Source organism: Gymnoscopelus microlampas, assembly GCF_963454915.1.
Source record: "Gymnoscopelus microlampas genome assembly, chromosome: 24".
In the NCBI taxonomy this organism is placed as follows: domain Eukaryota; kingdom Metazoa; phylum Chordata; class Actinopteri; order Myctophiformes; family Myctophidae; genus Gymnoscopelus; species Gymnoscopelus microlampas.
Window position 1 is genome coordinate 28637268 of NC_139961.1, and position 21781 is coordinate 28659048.

Below are 21781 nucleotides of genomic sequence, written 5' to 3' on the forward strand. Positions count from 1 at the left end.
CAATTTGTGTTGAATATCAGTGCTGGCCCCTGGACTAAGTTACTTTGTAACTAATTACAAAACATGATTAACCACTTTAGCCTTACTTCGGCTATTTGGAAGTAGCCAATCTACAAGCTGTTGTGAGCTTGTAGATCTGCTATTCTCAAAGAATGTGTATACATATTGAACTTATGAAATGGGACATTCTGCGTGAGTACTTTTACTTTTGGTACTTTAAGTATATTTTGATGCCAATACTTTTGTACTTTTACTCAAGTACATTTTGAATACCACTTTTAATTGTATTTCTAGATTATGGTATCGATACTTTTACTAAAGTAAAACATTTCACTACTGTATATAATGTAACTGTAGAGTGAAATTGACTTTATTTGTAGATCTTCTCAATTTTATGTGAGAGGAACACAACGGAAATAACTGACATTATATATATGATACTTGATTGTCTGTTAACCCTCAATTGTTTTGTAGCAATTCAATAAATCAAATCAAAATTGTATAACCATGCATCTTTAATTGGTTACAGTGTACCATTTCATCATATGAAGTGGGTCATGCAACAACCAGTGGCTTTTAATTAAATTGACATGTTCAAATGTTGACACATACATAGAAAGAGGGAAAGAAATGATACAAAGAAATACATACATTAGAGAGTAGAGACCAGGAAAACTAGGAAGGAAAATGCAAGGTGATGGAAGACAGACATATTAAATGAGACACTGACCGTCTCTCCCTGCCTCCAAAAAGAATGTTCTCCAGATATAAGGCAGGTTTATGACATGTCTTTGCATGAGAATTATCTTCTGAAACATTGCATTATGGGTGCATTCGGATTTTTAGCACTGAGCGCACTGGCCAATAGAAACTAATACGTGAGTGCGCTCCCGGTGCACATTTCCGAATGCACCCGAAATGTCTTTGCATGAGAATACATTGATACATTACATAAAGTGTCTATGCATGAGAATATTTGATACATGCGAGAACTATAAATCATACCAGGAAACCCATTCTGTTGTAGCAAAACCAAAAGTTTATTTCACAAGGGCAGATGTTCAAGCTTTAGACAACCGCTTATCTGCCTCAAGATAATAAACTGAGTCTCCCATCTAGCTCGGTTTGTTTATAACTGAATCTTAAGGGCCATCCCACACCAAATATAACCAATAATGAAATGAGGTGAAAAGACTAAAGAATCATCTATCCTGACATCTTGGAGATCAACATGTATCACTTAACAGGTCTTTGGCCTTAGCATGGTTTAAAACGATACACACCGCTGTGCAAGGAGTATAAAGTGAGCTCAAGAGGTGCTCGTCTGGAATATACATGAAGAAATGATGTCAACCAGCAGGGAGCGAGAACGGAGAATATGCACAAATCCCTCACAGAGCCAATTGAGCAAGACTTCCACTGGTGTCAACATGATGGATTTGAAATTTAAAAAATATAAATCCCTGGAATTCAAGGAACAATGTGACGATCTGTACATTTGGATTTGTGTCGTTCATTAAAACGCTCTGAAACTGATAAAAAATAATGGTTCTATTATAGTTGTTCATGTGTATGGCCCTTTAAGGTATGGTTAAAAACTAAATATGGTACATACTTATACAAACTGTTCAAATCCAGAGCCACATAATATAATCTTGTGATTTTTTTTAACTAAGAATCTTTATATCAGGGTTTTCTCTTGGTTTATATCTCAATACTGTGACATAGTATGATTTACAATCACCTCTCAGTGTAAAAGAGAAGAGACTTAACAAATGAGTTTCTTGTCAAACTCCAGAAAACAGGCACAATGGCTTGCTGTTATGAGAAATAAAATGTGTACAATGACAAAAACTAAAACTAACGAAAATATACAGAATCTTCAGGTGATCTTATTAATCTTCTTCCTCTTCCTTGACCTTCTTTTTCTTCTTCTTTTTCTTCTTTTCTGTTGACTGGGAAGAGAAAAAGACAAGTGAGCAATTTTGACAATGACCAGTAGATGCCATGTGGAGGAATGCTCTACATTTGCATCCAGTGTGATGATGAATCCTGTAGGACTTTGGTCAATTTCTAGACCAGTGGTTGTCAAAACTTTTTTTCAAGGTCCCCCATAACTGAGACCCTTACGGGTCCACTTGGTTCCATCTGTACACTCCCGAGTGTCCATTTGGAACCCCCTCAAAGAAACCCGAGGGTCTCTGGACCCCACTTTGAGAACCACCATCCTAGAAAACGTTATCTGCCGACAGGACAGATTCTGTTAAGCAAGCCGCCCCACAAAGATTTTTCTGACAACCGAAAAGTGATACCCGTTAAATTAAAATGCACAATACAGGCACAAATAGTTTGAGAGAGATTCAATTCAGACCCTGCCAAGCCAAAGAGCAGTAACTACGTTTTTGGACACACCGACTTATTTGGGTTGCCCAAAGGTCAAATTAGCCTTTGTGATGTTGGGGGATAAACAATTACCTCAAGAACAGATGTACAATTAGTGTAATATCACTTATATGCCAATATCTCATTTGGCTGACCAGTTGAATCACTTTTAAACCCATTTTTCAGTGATTTTTGTTTTCGTAGTTACTGCACTCTGCCTTGGCAGGGCTACAGACAATGTTTCTGTGGAATATTATTAGGCTACTTATCATCTTCGGTGGTAAAAATAAATGTTTTTAATCTGCCTGACCGAATAAAGGATTCTACCCTGAAGTCAGCAAGTCTTTCTAATCAATATTACTTGCATGGCCATACAGAGCACATCAGGGACCGGCCTCTTTTCTTTTATTTAATCAGCCCTCAATACGACACGTGGCGATCGGGCAACAAGACTTACTTCCTCTGCTACCGACGTCTCTGCCTCCTCCATTGGCTCCTCCTTCACCTCCACTGTCTCCTCCTCAGCTGCCTCTTTGGACTTCTTTTTCTTCTTCTTCTTCTTGGGAGTTTCTTCTACCGCCTCTTCTTCTTCCACTACTGAAAGGCAAGGCAAAGAAAACAATATGAGTAATACAATTAGATTGAGGTGTGCCTCCACATCGCGAGAGTAAAATGTATTCAGTCAATTTAATGCATATTTTTCTAAATCCAGGAAGTGAGGTCGGTCATCAACCATGGACCTATAAATGGACTTCCATTTCCTAGATTCTCAGCAAATATACCACCAATGTACAACATTTTTTATAAATAAATCCCAGATACATTTGTATCTTTTATTTTTTTATCATTAAAAACAGACACAGCGTGTTGTCTGCAAGTCTGCCTACCTTCCGTTACTGGCTCCTTCTTGGATTTTTTGGTTTTGGGCACCACTGGCGTGGAGGGCGCCGAGGTGTCCTCCTCTTCCACCTCCTCAATCTTCCTCTTCCTTGAGGTGGAGGGGAGCGTCGAGTCTCCAGACGGATCGTACACTTTCACCTCACTGTTCAGAAACAATAAAGATGTTAACCAAAGTCAGTATGATAATACAAATGTTACAACAATTGCAAAGGCATGGCGTTTGGTGGACTGTATGTTTTGGCTTCATTCACCTCTTGTGTTGGTATTTGTCTGCTTTAGCCATTGCTTTTCCTGTTCCACTGATTCTCCTGATCTGAGGAAAAACAAAACATGGAGGACATGGTCAGACCAACAAAACACAGACATGTCTGGAAAAGTTGTATTAACGGAATAACTCACTACAGCGGGAGAGAACTGGTGAAGGCACCAGCTTAACATACAGATGAAGTAGAAGATTTCTGATTGTTTAATAGTTGTACTTACTCCTCTCTCCTCAAGGTGTCGCAGGCGAGCTTCCAGCTTGGCACGGTTCTCTATTCCCATTTCTGCGTTGGTGTCCTCGCCGAGGGCGTCATAGCGGATAGCTAGGGATGCTTTAGCTGCCAGCATTCTGGAAATCTGCAAAAAGCACAATGTTAAGCAACAATTAATTATTTGTAAATCCATTATCACAGACACGCATTCACATTTTACAAAAAAGCAATGTTGGTCATCTTCAAACAATCTGATGTGCTGCATTTATACTTTATGGTCTTCTGTGATTTATTACTATAATCAGCCAACGTCGTACAGATTTTGTCCTAGAGTGCCACTGCCATGACACAGGGCATAAATACAAGCTCTCACACAAAACCTGGTAGTTTACACAAAAATAACTCCCATTTTTCAGCTTTAAACTATGTTTCACTTGTAAACTGTAATAAACAAACTGAGGATTCACACAGTTTAGAACAGTAATAGTTTAAGTTTATAATTTGCAACTTTGCGAAGCAGTGTGTATGTGTGCTTGTGTGTAGGGGCTATTCTGTGGCTGTTCAGATGAGATAGTGACTTAAAGACCCACATGATTTAGTTCAAGAGGAAGACAAATGTCATCATCATCACTACAGCCATATGAGGATTCGGCAACCAACCCCAATTGTTTTCAAGATGCAACTTTCGATGCTTGTGCCCCTGCTATTACTAGACCACTGAAATGTACACTATTGAAATAATAAGTTGCCATCGGATGATCTTACGTTTTCAACACCTGATGTGATTTAAATAAAAAATCATTTTTTGCTAAACAAAGACCAGCTTTAATGTGATTTACAGCCACATGTACAGCAACCACGCGAGCACTCACCTTGCCCTTATTCTTGGCTGTAGTCTGGCCAACCAGCGAAGCGTGATAGATGAGACCGTATTTGGGTGTGTCTTTGCGTGTCTTCAGGGCTCTGAACAAGGCCTTCTCCGCTCCGAGAATCTGCACCGTGGAAGCCGGGTGCTTGGCTAGATTCAACAGCGAACCTTGGGAACAGAAAGGGGGCATATTAAAGGCTTCTGTCCATATATCATTCTTTCATTTATCTAGCTACACAACACTATGTTTGTGTCTAAAATGCGAGCTCAGATGAGGTAGTGACAAAAACCCTCATGATGTTTTCAGGATAGTGACGTAGCGTCAGCATCATCACCGCTCACATTATAAACCCTCACGTGTGCCCCCTCCTCTCTGTGGTTCTTACCGGCGTGAGAGATGAGGCGAGCGCCCACCAGCTCTCCCACCATCACCGTCAGGTTGGGAGCGATGGCCATCATGCGGTTCTTCAGGTAGTCGTACAGTTGAGCGCGGTAATCTGAGATCTCGATAACCTGGAAAAAACAGACATAGGTGATCACCTTAATCCTCAAGTCTGATTTACACTTTATTGTTGCGCCGGTGTCTCATATCATGCTGCAATACAGTCTGAGCTTGTAGATCTGTTTTTGGTGCGTGACACCCACGCGCAATTAAGTGCAACTCAGGCGTTACTGTCACAGCTGCTTCCAATGGTGGCCACTGGCAAGGCAAGAATTGAAGCTTAAAACCATAATCCTTCAACTCTATGTACGTTCACATTGTCTGTCTCCCTCTCCTGACAGAGAGAGGTAATTGCAACACCTAGCTACAATAAAGATGGCGGCACATACACATTGCTTGTGGTCTTGTCAAGTAACCGTTTTGTGATCTCATGTTATGCGTTTGTTGTTGGACTAAAGTAGGAGCTAGCTAGCACATAGCTATAGCCACTACTACTTTAGAAACGTAGATACTGTATCTGGTGTTTCGTCTACTTCAAATTACTTTATTGGCAGTGCCAACCCACATTAAAGGAAAGGGAGACAACCAGCTGCAGATGTGCTAGTTATATTGTATTGACAATTTATTCATTCGAATACATTCCCGATTTCAGCTTTAAACTATGTTTCACTTGTAAACTGTTATAAACAAACTGAGGATCACACAGTTTAGAACAGTAATGGATTAAGCTTATAATTTGCAACTTTGCAAAGCAGTGTGTATGTGTGCTTGTGTGTAGGGGCTATTCTGTGGCTGTTCAGATGAGATAGTGACTTAAAGACCCACATGATTTAGTTCAAGAGGAAGACAAATGTCATCATCATCACTACAGCCATATGAATTGCTTGATACACAACAACGGTGGGAGTTGGCACTGGGTTTACCTGGTCACACAGGTGCTTTATGTTGCCGATGTCCTCGTCCGACACCTCTGTGCCCATGGAGATTTCAGCGGCTAGTTTGACCTCCGCCTCGATCTCCTCGGGCAGGATCTCCGACAGGTCAGTGGTGGCTACGTTGGTGCGAACCCCTGGGGACCGAGAAATGCATCCATCATTTACACATGGTAGAGGTCAGCACTCTGAGACGACATGCACGTCTACCGAAGGCTTCCATTTCACAGACGTCCTGAACTGCATCGCCTGTTTAAGTACCTTCTTTGTGTCCCTATCATACTCTCTCTTCCTCTCAGCTTTTAGACTGTCCCAACAGGGTTCATACACTATTCACCAAAGGGTTTCAATGACATCTCTATAGTCTATAACACAATAACACTGGAAATAATGTAAGCACTAAGCAGTCTGCTGCATTATCCACTTTCTGCTGCCAATTTGGGCCTGCCATTATACTAGGCAAACTACACATGCTAATGCATTGCGAGCTGTTGTTAACTTCAGTCTGCCCAGTATCCTTCCACAAGAACTTATAAGTGAATATAGTAAATCCTCAAAATAACCTGGGGTTTGTGTGTGGTGACATGTGCACTTGAGTCACACCCTTGCATTTGCTCACCTATATGGCGGACACTTTTGCAGTAGGCCAGGTTGTCTGTGATGATCTTGCTCAGTTCGGGGAAATGCCAACCATACCACTCTCTGCAGCGCATGATGTAGTTGTTCAGCTCTTTGTCCAGATCATCTAACAGAGCTGCAGACAACAGGGATATATACACATATAATATATGCTATTTTGCAGCTGAGAAAAAACACATTTTATCTTAAAGACACATTCAAAAAAGACTTACAGATGGCTTGTACGATCATCGTGTCTACTTTGTCCGGGCTGAATTTCAACTTGTAGCGAGATAAACTGAGGAAGACAAGGAAAAGCAAATTTACACTCTTTAACTTCAAATCTTTGTCTACTTCAAGGATGATTTTTGTTATCTTCCATTGCCATGTTTTTAATTGCTTTGCATTTTGTTTTTTATCACAGGGTCAGTTATTGAACCCATTTAGACCTGAGGCTGGTTTTAAAAACGCCTTCTAAATCCTAACCTAGTTTTCAGAAAATCTTCTATTTTTTATTCAAAAAAATTAACAAAATGCCTGTTGCTATACATAGCAACAGCTAAAATGGCACAGACGCTTTCTCGGTTTTAAGGGTATAATGTATAGGCTTTCGCTATTTTGCTGCCTCAGTGGTAGTGACGAATGCTGAAAGAGGATTCCACATGGGGTTTCAGTCAGCAAAATGTAATCATAGGCAGAAGTGAGAAGGCTTTTAACAAAACACATGGTTAATTCCCCAGCCTTCCTTTAACAAGAGACTACTGTGGTAAAAGCCTACGTTTAAATTCGATTGAGATAACAGGACAAACTCTTAACACCGACAAGTTTGATTAACGGTTTAAAGGGAGATTATGTGCTAAATAAAATAAGCCATGTTTGGTTTTGGGGCGCAAATCCCTTTTAAGTTTATATACCAGCGTATGCATGCGTCACTCTACCTGTGAGCGAGTCCCAGAGACATGGCGGCGATCTCCCGAGGAGGCAGCCCTGTGATGAGGCCTTCCATCTGAGTCCTAATGCCCCTCATCAGCTCTGCCACTGCAGGACTGTGGACGCAGCTCAGGTTGAGCTTGTCCTGGAAAAACAGACAGCCAGTTATGAACCATCTCAATGATCAATATACAGTAGCTTGTGTGTGGTAAATGTATGGAAGATGGAATACGCTGGGAGACCTACTTTGATGACCCCACCGAGTTTAGCATCGCTTATGGCCAGCTGCTCATGAGCCTCCGTGGCTACAACCTTCTTCAATATCTTCTTCAGACTCTTTCCCATCTTTCCCTCCGTCATAGCAGTGGCAGCTGTAGAATATGGGTAAGAGGGGTGAGAAAAATGTAATCTTAAAATACATCACAATAACTGCACATATGTGAACAGGAATACAAAAAGTTGGGAATAATGGATGTCAGCACGGGACAGAGGGGGTTGTTTTTGTTGTTTATCTAATGGCCGTGGTCTCAGTGGTAGTGACGAAACTGCAGATTGACTTCATGTTTTCATCAGACATAAGAAAGAGATGCATCATAGACCACAGCCTTGAATCATTTACATAAAGACAAGTTGTGCACAGTGCATCACTTGGAATGGGGTTTCCAATAATACGTTACCTGCCAAGGCCTCGGTTGTATCCTGAAACTTCTCGAAGTGCTTCAACTTCACACTGAATAAGAGAAATCAAATCGCTTATTAGACTCGATTTAACAAAAGAACATGCACGGTTAATGAATGAGCACACGGTTTGCACATGGTAGCTTTGCACTTGAGTAAATTATTAACGCAATACTCACATCTTGTTGGCCTTTTCGGTCGTCTGAAACTCCTTCCACAGGCTGTCGACCTCCTGTAGCTTGGATTCATCAAGGACCTAAAAAGATTATATTGAGTTGATGTCAGTCCAGGTTAATAATATAGCACTGAAAATGCAGTGTAGATCAGCTGCACAGTAAAATCCACAGTGTTCATTTGTATATTTGTAACTCAGAGAATGCACAACTTTAACCAGGTACATTGGTTAAATGTAAACACTCTCAGAGTAAAGAAGCAAACTTGGAACTTGTTTAATAAATAGAATGTTAGTGGCTGGAGATGATCTTTTCTATAACGTGTCATTTACTCAAGTACTGTACTTAAGTACAATTTTGAGGTATTTTTACTTTACTGGAGTATTTCAAATTTTCAGTGCTTTTACTTCTACTCCACTACATATCAGAGACAAATACTGTACTTTTACTCCACTATAATTATTTAAAAACATTAGTTATTAGTTACTTTGTAGATTTTACAAAACATTAACCACTCCAGTCCTATAATACATTTCGGCCATTTGAAAGATCTGCCATTTTCAAAAGATGTTATACATTTGAAAACTTGTGAAATAGGACATTCTGCATTAGAGTACTTTCTACTTATGGTACTTTAAGTACAATTTGATTCCAATACTTTTGTACTTTTACTCAAGTCAATTAATTCCGGACTTTTACTTGTATCAGAGTTTCTACACTGCAGTATTTTTTCCACCACTGCAAATGGCACTGGCTTAAAATCATCAGCGCAATCAAAGAATCATAATCAAGTAAACACCAACTTGGTGTTAAGTTAAATGTGTAGTAGTGTGACCAGTAGTGTAAAGTAACTAAGTACATTTACTCAAGTTACTGTGTTACATGTGCAGTAGTGCGACTCTGTTGGATGGAACACGTGGGGGCCCAGGGCCTTTAGACTACCAAGTACCAACTTCATCCAGAATATGAGATAGATAATATGAACAACACCATAATACGTGGCTCTTCTTCATCATAACAGTGGTGTATGAATGCACAGGAAGTCATTAATCATCATTATGTTTTACGACTACTAACGTGCAAAGTAGGAAGTCAACGTGGGCAGCTAACGTTAGCCGCATTAGCTAAAGTTGGCTACCTCTGGAGATAATGTTGACAAAACTAAACAAAAATGATAATAAACAATACGTACTTTGAATATTGCATATCCAGCGGCGGTTTCAAACAGCACCAGCATTGTGGCAGCTGTTGGAGTATTATAATTATTAATATATAGTAGTATTTGTTGCTCTGCTGTGAGACAGAGAGTTGAGCACCACCGTTCACCACGATGCTGCTGTGAGAATGGAAGGAGTTATAGGCACACGAGGGTAACACATCCGGAAACTGCACGGTTGCCACATATGCTGTCCAATATCCCCCAAAGTAGGCCAATGTTTTACATTGTTCAAATTGTTTGTTTGATTGATCATTTTTTATACATATTTTTTTCATGAACAATTATACCCCCCCCCCCCCCTTTTTTCCCTCCACATTGTCTCTGTATATAAAAAATGAAAAGAAGAGAAAAAAAAGAAAGAAAAAAAAATACTGGGGAATATCTACCCTTGTGTCAGAAATGAGTTAAGTAAGTCAGTTGTAAATAGGGATAAGTTAAATTTAACACAAAAAAGGAGAAAGAAAAAAGATGGGAAAAATATTAAAAAGGAGAAGAGGGGATTGATTGATTTGAATTTGATTGAATACTTTATTAACAGTTTGCCCCCCAAAAAAAGCACAGAAAGTACAGTTCAATACAAAAGGATGCTTAAAGGATTGAACCCAAGACAATACTATGGCTTGTTTCCATTGGACTACCTCTTTTAAGCCGGTTTTGAAGGAGGGTAAGGAGTCACACTCTTTTATGCCTGTTGGTAGGGCATTCCACATTCTGGCAGAGTGGTGGCATAGCTGTAGTGTAGAACTAATTTGACCCCATTTTTGTGCCAGAACTGGGTTCAGTGAGATCAGTGGGGTTCCTTCTGGTGTTGTGCCTGTGTGTGTCTTTTACGCTATTTGAAGTAGTCTGACAGGTACATGGGTATCCCTGTTTCCTCGCGTATCTTGAAGACAAGTTGCTTTACTCTGTCCTCTACCCTGAGTCATCCCACCCTAGCATAATGAGCAGGGGTTAGGTGAGTTCTAGGTGTAAGGCCTAGTAGTAAACTGACCAGTTTGTTTTGAGAGGTCTGCAGTTTTGTTTTTAATGCCTTTGAGGTGCTAACGTACCACGAGGTGCATGCATAATCAAAAATGATATTGGATGAGTGCTCCTGCTAGTGTCCTCAGTGTGTTCCTACTGACCACCGATTAGATCCTGAATAGAAAACTTGTTATTTGGTTGACTTTCCTGATTACTTTTGTTGACATTTTTTCACTGCCTCTAAGATACAACCCAGGTTCATCTTTTCCTTGTGACTCACACTTTGACCGTGAACTCTTTGGCCTTGCAGAGGTTTATTCTGGACCCAAAAATAATGGATTCAGCCTAGGTGTAGTGATAATTTGTTATGTGTGTGAGCCAGGTGAGGCAGATTCAACCGAGTTCAGAGCTAAGGGCCTCCTCAACCTGCAATCTGTCTCAGATTTGAGAGAGAGAGAGAGAGAGAGAGAGAGAGAGAGAGAGAGAGAGAGAGAGAGAGAGAGAGAGAGAGAGAGAGAGAGAGAGAGAGAGAGAGAGAGAGAGAGAGCAGCAATAGCGCAGACAGACCGCTATTGGACAGACCTGGCAACCAGATAGCAAACCTCGCGAGAGGTTATAACTTTAAGTCGCTAAAGCTCTAAAGATGTTCGCCTCATCTTAACAGTGGTCCATGTCTCCTTGTATCGCCATGGACCAGAGAGCTAGCATCATCATCTATGGTTCGTATCTCCACTCCGTCCATCAAAATGGTCTTGTTCTAACAGGAACACATGGCACAAACATACACAATAAAATAAAATCATTATCTGTGATCGCTTATTTTGGCCTGCCTGTTCCTTCCTGGCTTTGCGGAAGTGACGCACGTGAAGAGAGCAAAACACTCACATGTGAGCGTGTGAGTATTAACGCTGAAAGGAAGAAGAACTCTACATCTGATCACATTTATATTCATTACTCTACGTAACTGTTAAACAACATGACTGAACCACAACAACACTATCCTCCTCCGGACTTTGGAGGTCCTCCTGCATCAAACCCTGCTATCGTCAGACCTCCAACCCTCCAGCACCAGCCAGGCTCTTCAAGCGGCTTCCATCCCAACATGTGGACCTGGGGCCAGGATCAGTCTCCCTCCATGACCCCACCATGGGACCACCGCGGTGGTCCGCCGGGTGGGTGGCAGCAGCCCGGTTGGACCCCACCGCCGGGGTCTAGGGGAGGAGGAGGAGGATGGGGGCACCAGAACCACCACCATGGCCCACATCATCAACCCTATGGTAAGCAGTGTGGTGGGAAAAAGTACTCACATTTTGTAAAAGTATCAATACTGCAATGTAGTGTAGAAACACTGTTACGAGTTAAAGTCCAGAATTCAAACTTTACTTGAGTAAAAGTACTAAAGTATCGGTATCAAAATGTACTTAAAGTACCAAAAGTAAAAGTACTCATTAGGCAGAATGTCCCATTTCACAAGTTTTCAAATGTATACAAATATTTTCAAAATAGCAGATCTACAAGCTCACTAATGCGTGATGCATTTGTGAAGTAAAAACACTGAACATTGGAAATACTCCAGTAAAGTTAAAATACCAAAAAATGTTACTTGAGTAAATGTACTCACTCAGTTACTTTAAACCACTGATGGTAAGTATCACTGAGTCTGAGCATAAGTCTGAGTGCATGTTCTGGATCTTCTAGTAGTCCAAATGTTTTAATTCCAAGGACCCCCCATAACTCTGAGAGTGTACAAATGGAACCAAATAAACCCTGCTTAACATCCATTTGGTTTCATTTTATACACTGTGAGAGTTACAGATTTGTAAAGGGTATGTTTCTGTTTGGAACCCCCTCATGGAACCCTGAGGGTCCCTGATGTGGACCCTACTTTAAGAACCACTGTTCCTGTCAGTGGCATGGGGACATGTTTATACAGTCAATGTAGGGACTGTATACTTATAACTGGCCTTTTTGAAAAGTTAAATCCAATTGCTGACACCCAGGACCCGATCTTGTACTGTACTGTAGACATATGGCATATGTTCACTTTGCTGCATTTTCACAAATCGTTTAAAACCATAAAGACGGGCATACAGTAGTTGATTTGGTCATAGAATCAGAATCATCTTTATTGTCACATCACATGTTTACAGAAGCATAAAAGTGGGTGAATTAGTTTTCGTGCATAGTTCCCATCGTTTCCACAGAAAAGAAAAATGGAAGAAGAAGAGGGGGGGATCAAACAAGAGAGAAAAAAAAAAAAAAAAGTTATCTATTCTACATAGTTGATTTTGAAAGGTTAAATCCAATAGCTGACCCTCTTGTATTATTATATTGACATGTTGAAATAGTGATTTTGTTAACTTTTTTCACAAATTTCTCATATGGTTCACAAACACAACTCTACAAATCTGATATAACTGGTTCGCCGCAAGCAACTCAGATGCTATTATGCTATCTGGTGTCCGACCCTTCATCCAAACAGAAAAGTCCTCTCTGGTTGTATTAAACAACGTTAAACTCACCAAGATTTCAGCTGTAAGGAAAGTTTGGATTATCCTCTTTCTATCTGTATCTGTTTTTGTTTCATAAAAACCCACCGGCTTAGACATGTTATGAGCTTGCATTTTCACAAATGTACATGTATCAGCTTGTTCACAACGCTACAAATAATATTACTGTTGCCATGATATAGCCTTCAAGTTAAAGTTGATTTTGAAAGTTTAAATCCTATAGCTGACCACCAGCATTCAAATTAATGAGTGGTTTCACAACACAACATTTTCATTCCCCCGCATGCATGTTCCAATATTTAAAAGATAAGAGCATATTTGTCATGTTTGAATATCAAACGCTATGATCTGAAGCTCGGCTGTCTTCATACTGCCGGTTTATAAAACTACCACTAGATGCTGCTATTGTATAAGCTACTTTCTGGCACAGTTCAGTACTATGCTCTGTCATGCCTGAAACATTTGTCTCTTTCAGGACAAAACTTCTACCGCGGAGGACATCAAGGTGGGCATCGGGGCGGAAGACATAATTACGGAGCTCCCTACAACAACCAGGGGAAAAAGGTAAACTAAAAAGTCAGTTATTACTGGTCAAATATCATGATGATCACAAGTGTTGTCCATTTTCTGTTATGTTATGCAGAAACAATACCATAGAAGAGTGATGTAGTGTGATGTGTAATCTTATTCTTAACCCACAGCAGAAAAATAAGAAGGAACCAGAATTTACCCATTTTTGTGACACATGTGACCGGGGTTTTAAGAACCAAGAAAAGCATGATGAACACATGTCTCAACATGTCAAGGTAATTGACAAGTTAATTTACTCATAAATTGCTTTCTCATATTTGCCTGGTTTGCTTATGGCATTTGGCACATTATTCATATTTACTGGCAAGGCTGTGATTTAATCATTTAATTTGTTTTTCAGTGTTCAGTTCCAGATTGCAACTTCACTGCTCATGAGAAAATAGTCAGCATCCACTGGAAAAATGTAAGTGTACTGACTAACTAATGTGACATCTTAAACAATCTGCTTAGCAAGCAGGAAATAACCAATGTAAGAATTACTGACCAATAATGTTGGCCAATGATTACAAAAATATCAGCCAATACCATTACCAATAGTTTATCCAATTAAACCCTAGATTCCCTGTTCAGGGGCAAACATTTGGTGAAAATAGCAGACCGACAAGCTCGGCTATTTTCGGCAAAGAGATTTGGTGTAGGGGGGAAAAAAGGAGCGGACCCACTATAGAGTCCCGGGGGACCCTTTTATATGGTTAAAGAGGTTAATATTCATGCTTATACCATTTTCACTCATGATAAGTAAAGAAGACTATTATATTACTATTAATCTACTTCTGAACTAAGTAATGCAGCAAAGTCAAATATTTGAAAGTTAGGCCTGCATTTCCTATAGTTATCGTAGATACCAATGGAAGCTATATTTAATAAGACATATATTTAATAACATTTTGAAGCCTTCATTTATTTGGCTTAATAGAAAAAATATTTCTTGGCCAAATAACCTTTTTAATATTGATAGTGTGATGATGATATCATGTAATGAGAATATCTTTTTTATTTTTTTATTTTTTTTAACCAGGAAAAGACAACACTTAGGCAATTATCACATATCTAGTCTCATGTCACGATATCTACTGTATATACTATCAATATATTGCTTAGCCCTTCTGAACTCTTGTTTTCCTTCTTTGTCCAAATATCTACAGAACCATGCTCCAGGAGCTAGAAGAATCAAGCTGGACACGCAAGAGGAAATTGCAAAATGGAGAGAGGAGAGGCGCAAGTCAGTATTCACCCATTCAATCCGGGAACGCATCTCTGTCGTTTTAGATGCCTTTGGCTATTCAAAAATAGGAGATATACATGATCATAGTGCAGCACCGAGTGCCGCACTGTGAACTTGTAGATCTGCTATCTTTGAAAAATCGTGAAGATTTGTGCAAATCTTTGAATATATATTTTAAGCGAACATTTGTCAAATATTTTCTTCCAAGGACCTCCTGAAGCAAAGATTTGAGTCACAAATGTTCGCTTTAAAAAACATACATTCAAAAATTGCACAGATTTTCATGATTCTTCTAAAATAGCAGATCTACAAGCTCATTGTATATCTGTTATTTTAGAAAAATGAAAATATCTGCTATTTTTGAATAGCCAAAGACATCTAAAATGACCCGAATGCGTTTCCGGATTGAATGGGTTAACAAAGCCTGTAATATGGATGCCATAGCTTATTGTTGGTCTTTGATATGTCTTCCCTAAGCATTGCTTTGGTATCACCTAGTGGTCGCCATTATGCAACACTGTAGATGCACCCAGTTACCTAACGTTGCACCCAATGACCCTTTCCTTTACGCCACTAGATGGTGCAAGTAAGCCTCGCTCTTCCATCCCAAATGTACCTGCATCTCAAAACCAAACCCTAATGATGTTTGATTGTATAATGAGCAACGTTGTTTTCACAGCGAGGATTTGCCAAGGACATTTTCCCTCAGGATGATAATGAATGATGTTCAATTATTTGTTTAACAGAATTCCAATTATGTCTTTTTCAGGAACTACCCGTCACTTCAGAATGTGGAGAAGAAGAGAAAAGTGATGGAGATCAGAGAGGAGACGGGAGGGGTCCTGGAAACTGCACAGTTTGGGTATACTTTGGCTATTCAAAAATAGCAGATATACAAGCTCACCACATAGCAGATATACATAGCTCAACTCATAGCTCAACTCATAGCACAACTCATAGTGCGGCACCAAGTGCCGCACTATGAGTTTGTAGATCTGCAATTTTTGAAAAATCTTGAACGTTTGTGCAAATCTTTGAATATATATATATTTTAAAGGGAACATTCTTTACTCAAATCTTTGCTTCTGGGGGTCCCTGGAACAGCATATTTTCAGATGGGGGTCTGCGGCCAAATACATATAATTTTGGGGGTCCTTGACATGAAAAGGTTTGAGAACCACTGAAATATAGCAACATTTGTTTTTTCAGAAAACTGTTAGGATTTAGAAGACATTTGTAGATGCGTTCCCGGATTGAATGGGTGAATGACATTTCCTCCATTTAGAATGTTCTCTCTTTCTCAGTCGTTGCTAAACCAGGAATAGAGAACTCATCTGCCTGTTTAACCACTTATATACTCAGTTGACTGGGGTCCCCCAGGGCTCTATACTAGGCCCCCTCCTGTTTTCGCTCTAACTAAATATCCTCACTGAAAATAGCCGAGCTTCAAGCGCGACCTGTTGTGAGCTTATAGATCTGCTGATTTCACCGAATGTTTGCCCCAGAACAGGGATGCTAGGGTTCATGTGGGTGCGTTGGAACCGAGAATTAGGAGAAATAACTCTTTGACTTTAACACTCTGTTGCTAGACGAATGAGAGGCCGAGGACGAGGTAGAGGACGAGGCCGAGGCGGTTGGCGAGGCCGCGGGAAGTTCCAGGGGGGCGCACCACAACAAGGTGGTCCTCTGTACCCAGGAAGTGGGAGGCCACCGGCCCTCACTCAGCCCTCCAGGGAAGGAGATCCATTGGGGGCTCTCGTCAACAGTGACCCAGGTGAGTGACTCACGTTGGCAGCAAATGTAATTAAACAAAACGTTTTGTGATCAGGGGTTCCCACTCTGTAGTCTCGTGTAGCCACATAATCACAGATCTCCGCTTCTACTACTGATACATCTGGTGACATCTAATCTAAATTCAACAAATTGGCATAAAACTGTGTGGGAAATATGTGGAAATGAAAAAAAAACAGCAACAACTGCATTGCATAACCAATGCAAAGACATCATGGCAGTCCTTCATATTAGAATGGTGATATGATTGGTTTTCACAGCAGTGGGATTAGGTTTGTCAGCAGCTGTTTCGCCGCTGTCCTAGTCTACGTTGAATTTAGATGTCATCAGATGTATCAGTAGGCAGAGATCTCTGATCGTCTGTCTATGCGAGACCACCCACTTGGTAACCCCACCCAACCCCCTTCCAACTCGTTCACTAATGGACAAGTCTTATTTGTTCTGGTCATGTTTGTTAGTGTGGTACTCATTGTTTCCACCAGGTGGCGCTGCACGGTATCTAGAAGACTTAAAAGCCCTTGACATTTAAATGTAATCGATCTACATTTTGGCGAACAAACAAACATCCATTCAAACACTTTAAAAGTAGTCTGAATGTCATATTATTCTTATATTCTGTCTCGCATATTGCCAAGTCCCTTCTGGGAAGAAAAGGATCTTAGGGTCCGGTGCGAAAGCTGATCCTTATGCTCTCCTACCCGCTTCCAGATTCGGACAGAGAAGAGTCGGGTTCCAAACAGCACGGCCTCGTGGTGGCCCCCAAACAGATGAGCTCAGGACTGGGGTCACTAGTGGCCAACTACGGATCCATGACTGAGAGCGATAGTGACGAGGAACCGGAGGGTGAGTTTCAGTATCAAAACACAGGCCCCAGCAGACACGCTGCTCAGTACAAGTACACCCAAAGTGTCATGGGGGACTCTTCACTTCACGCCGCATATTTGAAACGGTGAACTTGGTGAGGGGTCGTTATTTATTGCCAGTGGAGGGTGGAGCTGTTTGGTTTTGTGTGTCAAAGCACAGAAGCCTGCCGGCGTTAATGTGGGCTTTAAAGGTCAGCTGTCTGTTTCCACAATAAGGAAACATGTTTCTGTTTGTGTAATCATCAACAGTGAAACCATTAAAATTAACATGTTCCGCATACATGATTGGATATGCATGCAGTCATGTGCTTCCTTCTGAGGATCAGTGCTTGTTGCATGGAAATGACAAGCGGTCAGAAATAATTTTCCTTTGTAGTCTTCAATGAAAAGCAAGTCTTTAGCACACCTACAAAAACCAACAGGTGCGTAGAAGACCAACTTAGATCCAAAACACAGCAGGAAAAAACTCTTGTTGTGTCTTCAAATGCCAAAAAAATACTTTAATGGGAATGCAACAACGTTTCAGTTGTTAGACCTTTTAAAGTTGTTTCCTGTTCCTGTGTAGTCTTCAAAATAGAGAAAGTCACCAAGGCATTCTTCTTGCAATTAAAAAGCCTTTTATTAAAATGGCATTCCTATGGGGCCATTAAAACGTTGAGTCAAAATGAATATTTTCATTGTCTCGTACGAATGCCATTTTAATAAAGGCGTTTTGATTGCTAGAAGTGTGCCAAGCGTGCCTTCCATTTGGAAGACTTCTAGTATAAATCCAAAGAGCACCTTCCAGGCAACGCTTACCAATCCTCCTCACCCAAGCAGCATTCCAGCCATCTGCTATCCATACATTTCCTTTGTGTTTCAGCCATTCCCATCCAGAGAGGTAGCAAACTGTTGCAAGAGAACCAGGCTCTCCTTAAGACTCTGCCAGCAAGGACCCAGGATGGGGGACCCCCTGGGGATATGAGACCCCCATCTCACACCACGGACGGCACTAGCCCTCACACACGGGGCCGAGGAAGGGGGAGAGGGGGCAGAGGAGGAAGGGGTGGCAAGGGAGGATGGCAAGACATGGCCACATCCAAAAAACGACGTGCCACCCTCCTTGAGATGGTAAGGAGGCAGAGTACATATGCACAATATTTACCGTATAAAGTATATAGCTTACCTTTGTAATTTGATTGCATAATTGAAAATGCATCTACATTGTTAATTGCAATGTAACACACCAACATATCTGGCAAGACATTTTTTATGATCCTCAATAGACGGATTTCCGCGCGACGTCATCACAGAGCAGAATGCGCAATCTGCGCATGCCCGGGTGAAAGGCGCGTTCGAAAATACAGCCCTGAGCGGCAGTGAGCGCACTGGCCAATACAAACTAATAGGCGAGTGTGCTCCGGTGCGTAATTTCCAAACGCACCCATAGGCTTCCCCCCGCAGCTGCGCGGTCATATTCCTCTCATGTTTACTAACAGGAAACCCGTCTATTGATAGATGGATCGATAGACCATTTTAATAGTATTGCAGTGCAGTCATAATCCAGACACTTTTGGTTTGGTTTGTCTCTATCCATTAAAAATATTTTCTGTGTCGATACCTCTCGGTAACAAAGTGTACTGATCTGATTCCTCATTTCATCTTCCATAGTAGTGTGCAGTGCATCAATGAAGATAGTTCTAACACATAAGAAAAATCAAAATGTTATTTTGCGACGCATTGGCATCATGATCTGCTGTCATTTTCTCTCCACCGTTTACAGTTACTAGCCCCAGACGTGCGTCATGAGAGGAACGTCCTCCTGCAGTGCGTGCGGTACATCGTCCGAAACAACTTCTTCGGCCTAGAGAATGGACCTCAGAATCAGGAGCGAACGGGGCACGCTCCTGCTATTGCAGCCTTTGGGACTGCATCAGAGAACCAGATCAAAACCAAAACTACAGAGAAAGAGTGTGAGAAGGAGGAAGTTGTACTGCGGGAGAAAGTCTTCCCGGTGGAGGCCCAAGATACTCAAGTGGACTTGGAACCAAGGGCAAGGCAGGGCACTGAGCTGGGAGAACAGGTTCTTGTCCTCAACACCAAGGACAATATCACAGATAACGAATGTCACAAGCTTAGGTCGACTTCGACAGAGAAAGCCATACCTAGCTCTAATGTTTATGATGATGAGATATGGGAGAGCCCTGGCGCTGCTATGTAAAGAAAAAAAAAGCTAAAGGTATGCTGTATGTATTCTTTTAAAGACTACGTAAAGCAAAACTAAAAGATTTACGTGTCTCAGTTTGTGAAAATGATGTTATTGTTGAATAAAATGATCATTGTTTTGGACAGTGAACAGAGAGACAGAAAAGGCTGGAGATAGAGGGGGATGACATGCAGTAAAATGCCTCAGGTTGGGTTTGAACTGAGGTCAGCTGCGATAAGGGCTATAGCCTTGAATGATTGTGGTATGCGCTCTTTCATTTGTTTTTGTAATTTTAGTTATGCATACATTTCTTTGTAACATACATAGACCGTACACTTTTTCACTATGCAAATAAATGACATTATTATCCTTGTGGGGCATTATCTGAAAATGTGTTGTACTTACTTACATTCTATACTAGATCAAGTCAGGCCAGAGGAAGAAACTCCTTCCAAGTTTGGTATAATTAGTATAATTAATTTTAATTCCTCACCATTAGCAATACAAAGTGGCTCTCAAGTACGGAGGAACATTGTCCAAGTTTAGGTTGAACGTTTACAGAAAGTGCGGCTTGTGTGTCTGTTTACTCTGTGAGGTTCCAGTGTTGTGCAACAACCTTTGGAGTCGTGCTTGGCAGTGGAACTTTCCTAGCACTCGGCCCCCTCTCTCTCTCACTGCACTGCAGGTGCATGTCATGTTTACAATTTACAGTGATGCTGACATGCTGGAAGATTAATGTCAGGCGTGTCTTCATTTTTACAAAATATATGTAATATACTGTCCCCTGAGTTTCAACGTGCCTTTCTCAGATAAACCGCCACACAATTGCTGCTGTCATGACGCTTTATCTGATGTGGTGGAGCTTTTTGCCTGGAGGCAGGGAGGAAGAGAGAAAGCTGTCAGGATTTTGAGTGATTGCTCGCTCTGATCATGTATAGGTGATCTGCACAGGGAGTGTGCAGGACTGAGTCGTCTTATCGAATATTGATTAGTCGAACCAACAGGCAAAAGAAACGGGTCACATGAGTTGATGTTTATATCGTGTCAATAATAATGTATAGTACAATTTATATTTTGCTTTTCTAAGAACTCAAAGTCGCTTCAGAGAAACTAAAAACTTAAAGAAAAACTAGATAAAAGGTTAAAAACAATAGAAATAAAGGTAGAAAGGGGTGATTAGAATTAGGTAGGGAATGCTAGTCTGAAAAGGTGGGTTTTTAGTGGTTTTAAATGTGGTGAGGGTGGGGGCAGCTTGGAGTGAGTTCCATAGAGACGGGCGGCAACAGAGAAGGCCCTGTCAACCCAGGTTTGTTTCAGTCAATAAGTCATTCAAAACATCAACATGTTATTAAATTATAAACATTATTACTTTAAGTCATAGAAAGCCATAGGGAAAAATAAACAATTCAAATCACTTCAGATCAATATTGTCTCCTATTATAGCATATAATTTTTCATCTGTGAATCTTCTTCTGCAAGATTCTCATACAGCATTTGCTGTGTCATTGTCACCTTAGTTCTTTTTTCGTTTTTTGGCCTTTCCGGCACATCATGTTATGATTTTTCATTTCTTTCCAATCTAATGTACTGCTCTATCTTTTCTACCTTTTAAAATTATTATTATGTGTTTTAAATCATGTGCAAATAAACAAAAACCAAAAGTTTTTTTTTTTTTTTAAATAATACTGAATGAATAGAAATAAAGTCAAAGTACAGGTAGATAAACCTCTGTCAAAATGTGCAAAGAAGCAGAAGGCACACAATATTAAAATGTGTCTAGCGATTAGTCCACTTGTCTATGTACTACATGTGTGCAAGACAGTAACACAAACTGAAACTGCAAAATGCCTCATTTATCCTCCGTCGTACGGCGGTGTCGCCGCCGGCAGACAAACAGCAGACGTGCAAGCTCACAAGGCGTCGCCTCCGGGATGCCTTGTGGCCTTGCAGATCTGCTGTTTGACGTAGCCCTGATACATGACTGTATTATACGACAGTCATGGGTTATCTTCAAAATAGTGTTTGCACTTTCTCTCTT

General features: G+C 40.7%; 2 protein-coding genes across 3 annotated transcripts; one reads left to right on the top strand and one right to left on the bottom strand.

The window, feature by feature from the left end:
* Positions 1 to 497: 497 nt before the first annotated feature.
* nop58 (NOP58 ribonucleoprotein homolog (yeast)) lies at positions 498 to 9733 on the bottom strand. The gene is made up of 15 exons (XM_084051253.1): positions 9589 to 9733; positions 8403 to 8479; positions 8223 to 8275; positions 7792 to 7916; positions 7554 to 7690; positions 6849 to 6913; positions 6617 to 6751; positions 5989 to 6134; positions 5010 to 5136; positions 4628 to 4791; positions 3766 to 3900; positions 3534 to 3595; positions 3270 to 3424; positions 2840 to 2979; positions 498 to 1955 (listed from the first exon to the last, which is right to left on the bottom strand). Exons 1-15 carry the CDS (start codon positions 9631 to 9633, stop codon positions 1896 to 1898), a joined length of 1626 nt encoding a protein of 541 aa, XP_083907379.1. The 5' UTR covers positions 9634 to 9733; the 3' UTR covers positions 498 to 1895.
* A 1714-nt stretch (positions 9734 to 11447) lies between these two features.
* Positions 11448 to 20112, top strand: nufip1 (nuclear FMR1 interacting protein 1). 2 transcript variants are annotated; one of them, XM_084051040.1, is made up of 10 exons: positions 11448 to 11855; positions 13564 to 13652; positions 13790 to 13894; positions 14020 to 14082; positions 14825 to 14901; positions 15674 to 15766; positions 16494 to 16678; positions 17404 to 17538; positions 18421 to 18668; positions 19321 to 20112. In XM_084051040.1, exons 1-10 carry the CDS (start codon positions 11555 to 11557, stop codon positions 19756 to 19758), a joined length of 1734 nt encoding a protein of 577 aa, XP_083907166.1. In that variant the 5' UTR covers positions 11448 to 11554; the 3' UTR covers positions 19759 to 20112. The 2 variants fall into 2 exon arrangements, with proteins under 2 accessions (XP_083907166.1, XP_083907167.1); XM_084051041.1 differs by having other exon boundaries at positions 13793 to 13894.
* The last annotated feature ends 1669 nt before the right edge of the window (positions 20113 to 21781 follow it).

Coding starts and splice junctions, on each gene's coding strand:
- nufip1 (XM_084051040.1), top strand. CDS start 11,555: ATGACTGAACCACAACAACACTATCCTCCTCCGGACTTTGGAGGTCCT. Junction 13,653..13,789: donor ACAACAACCAGGGGAAAAAG/GTAAACTAAAAA, acceptor CTTAACCCACAG/CAGAAAAATAAGAAGGAACC. Junction 14,902..15,673: donor TGGAGAGAGGAGAGGCGCAA/GTCAGTATTCAC, acceptor TGTCTTTTTCAG/GAACTACCCGTCACTTCAGA.
- nop58 (XM_084051253.1), bottom strand. CDS start 9,633: ATGCTGGTGCTGTTTGAAACCGCCGCTGGATATGCAATATTCAAA. Junction 6,135..6,616: donor CAAAAGTGTCCGCCATATAG/GTGAGCAAATGC, acceptor CTCGGTCCCCAG/GGGTTCGCACCAACGTAGCC. Junction 3,901..4,627: donor CAGCCAAGAATAAGGGCAAG/GTGAGTGCTCGC, acceptor TGCTTTTTGCAG/ATTTCCAGAATGCTGGCAGC.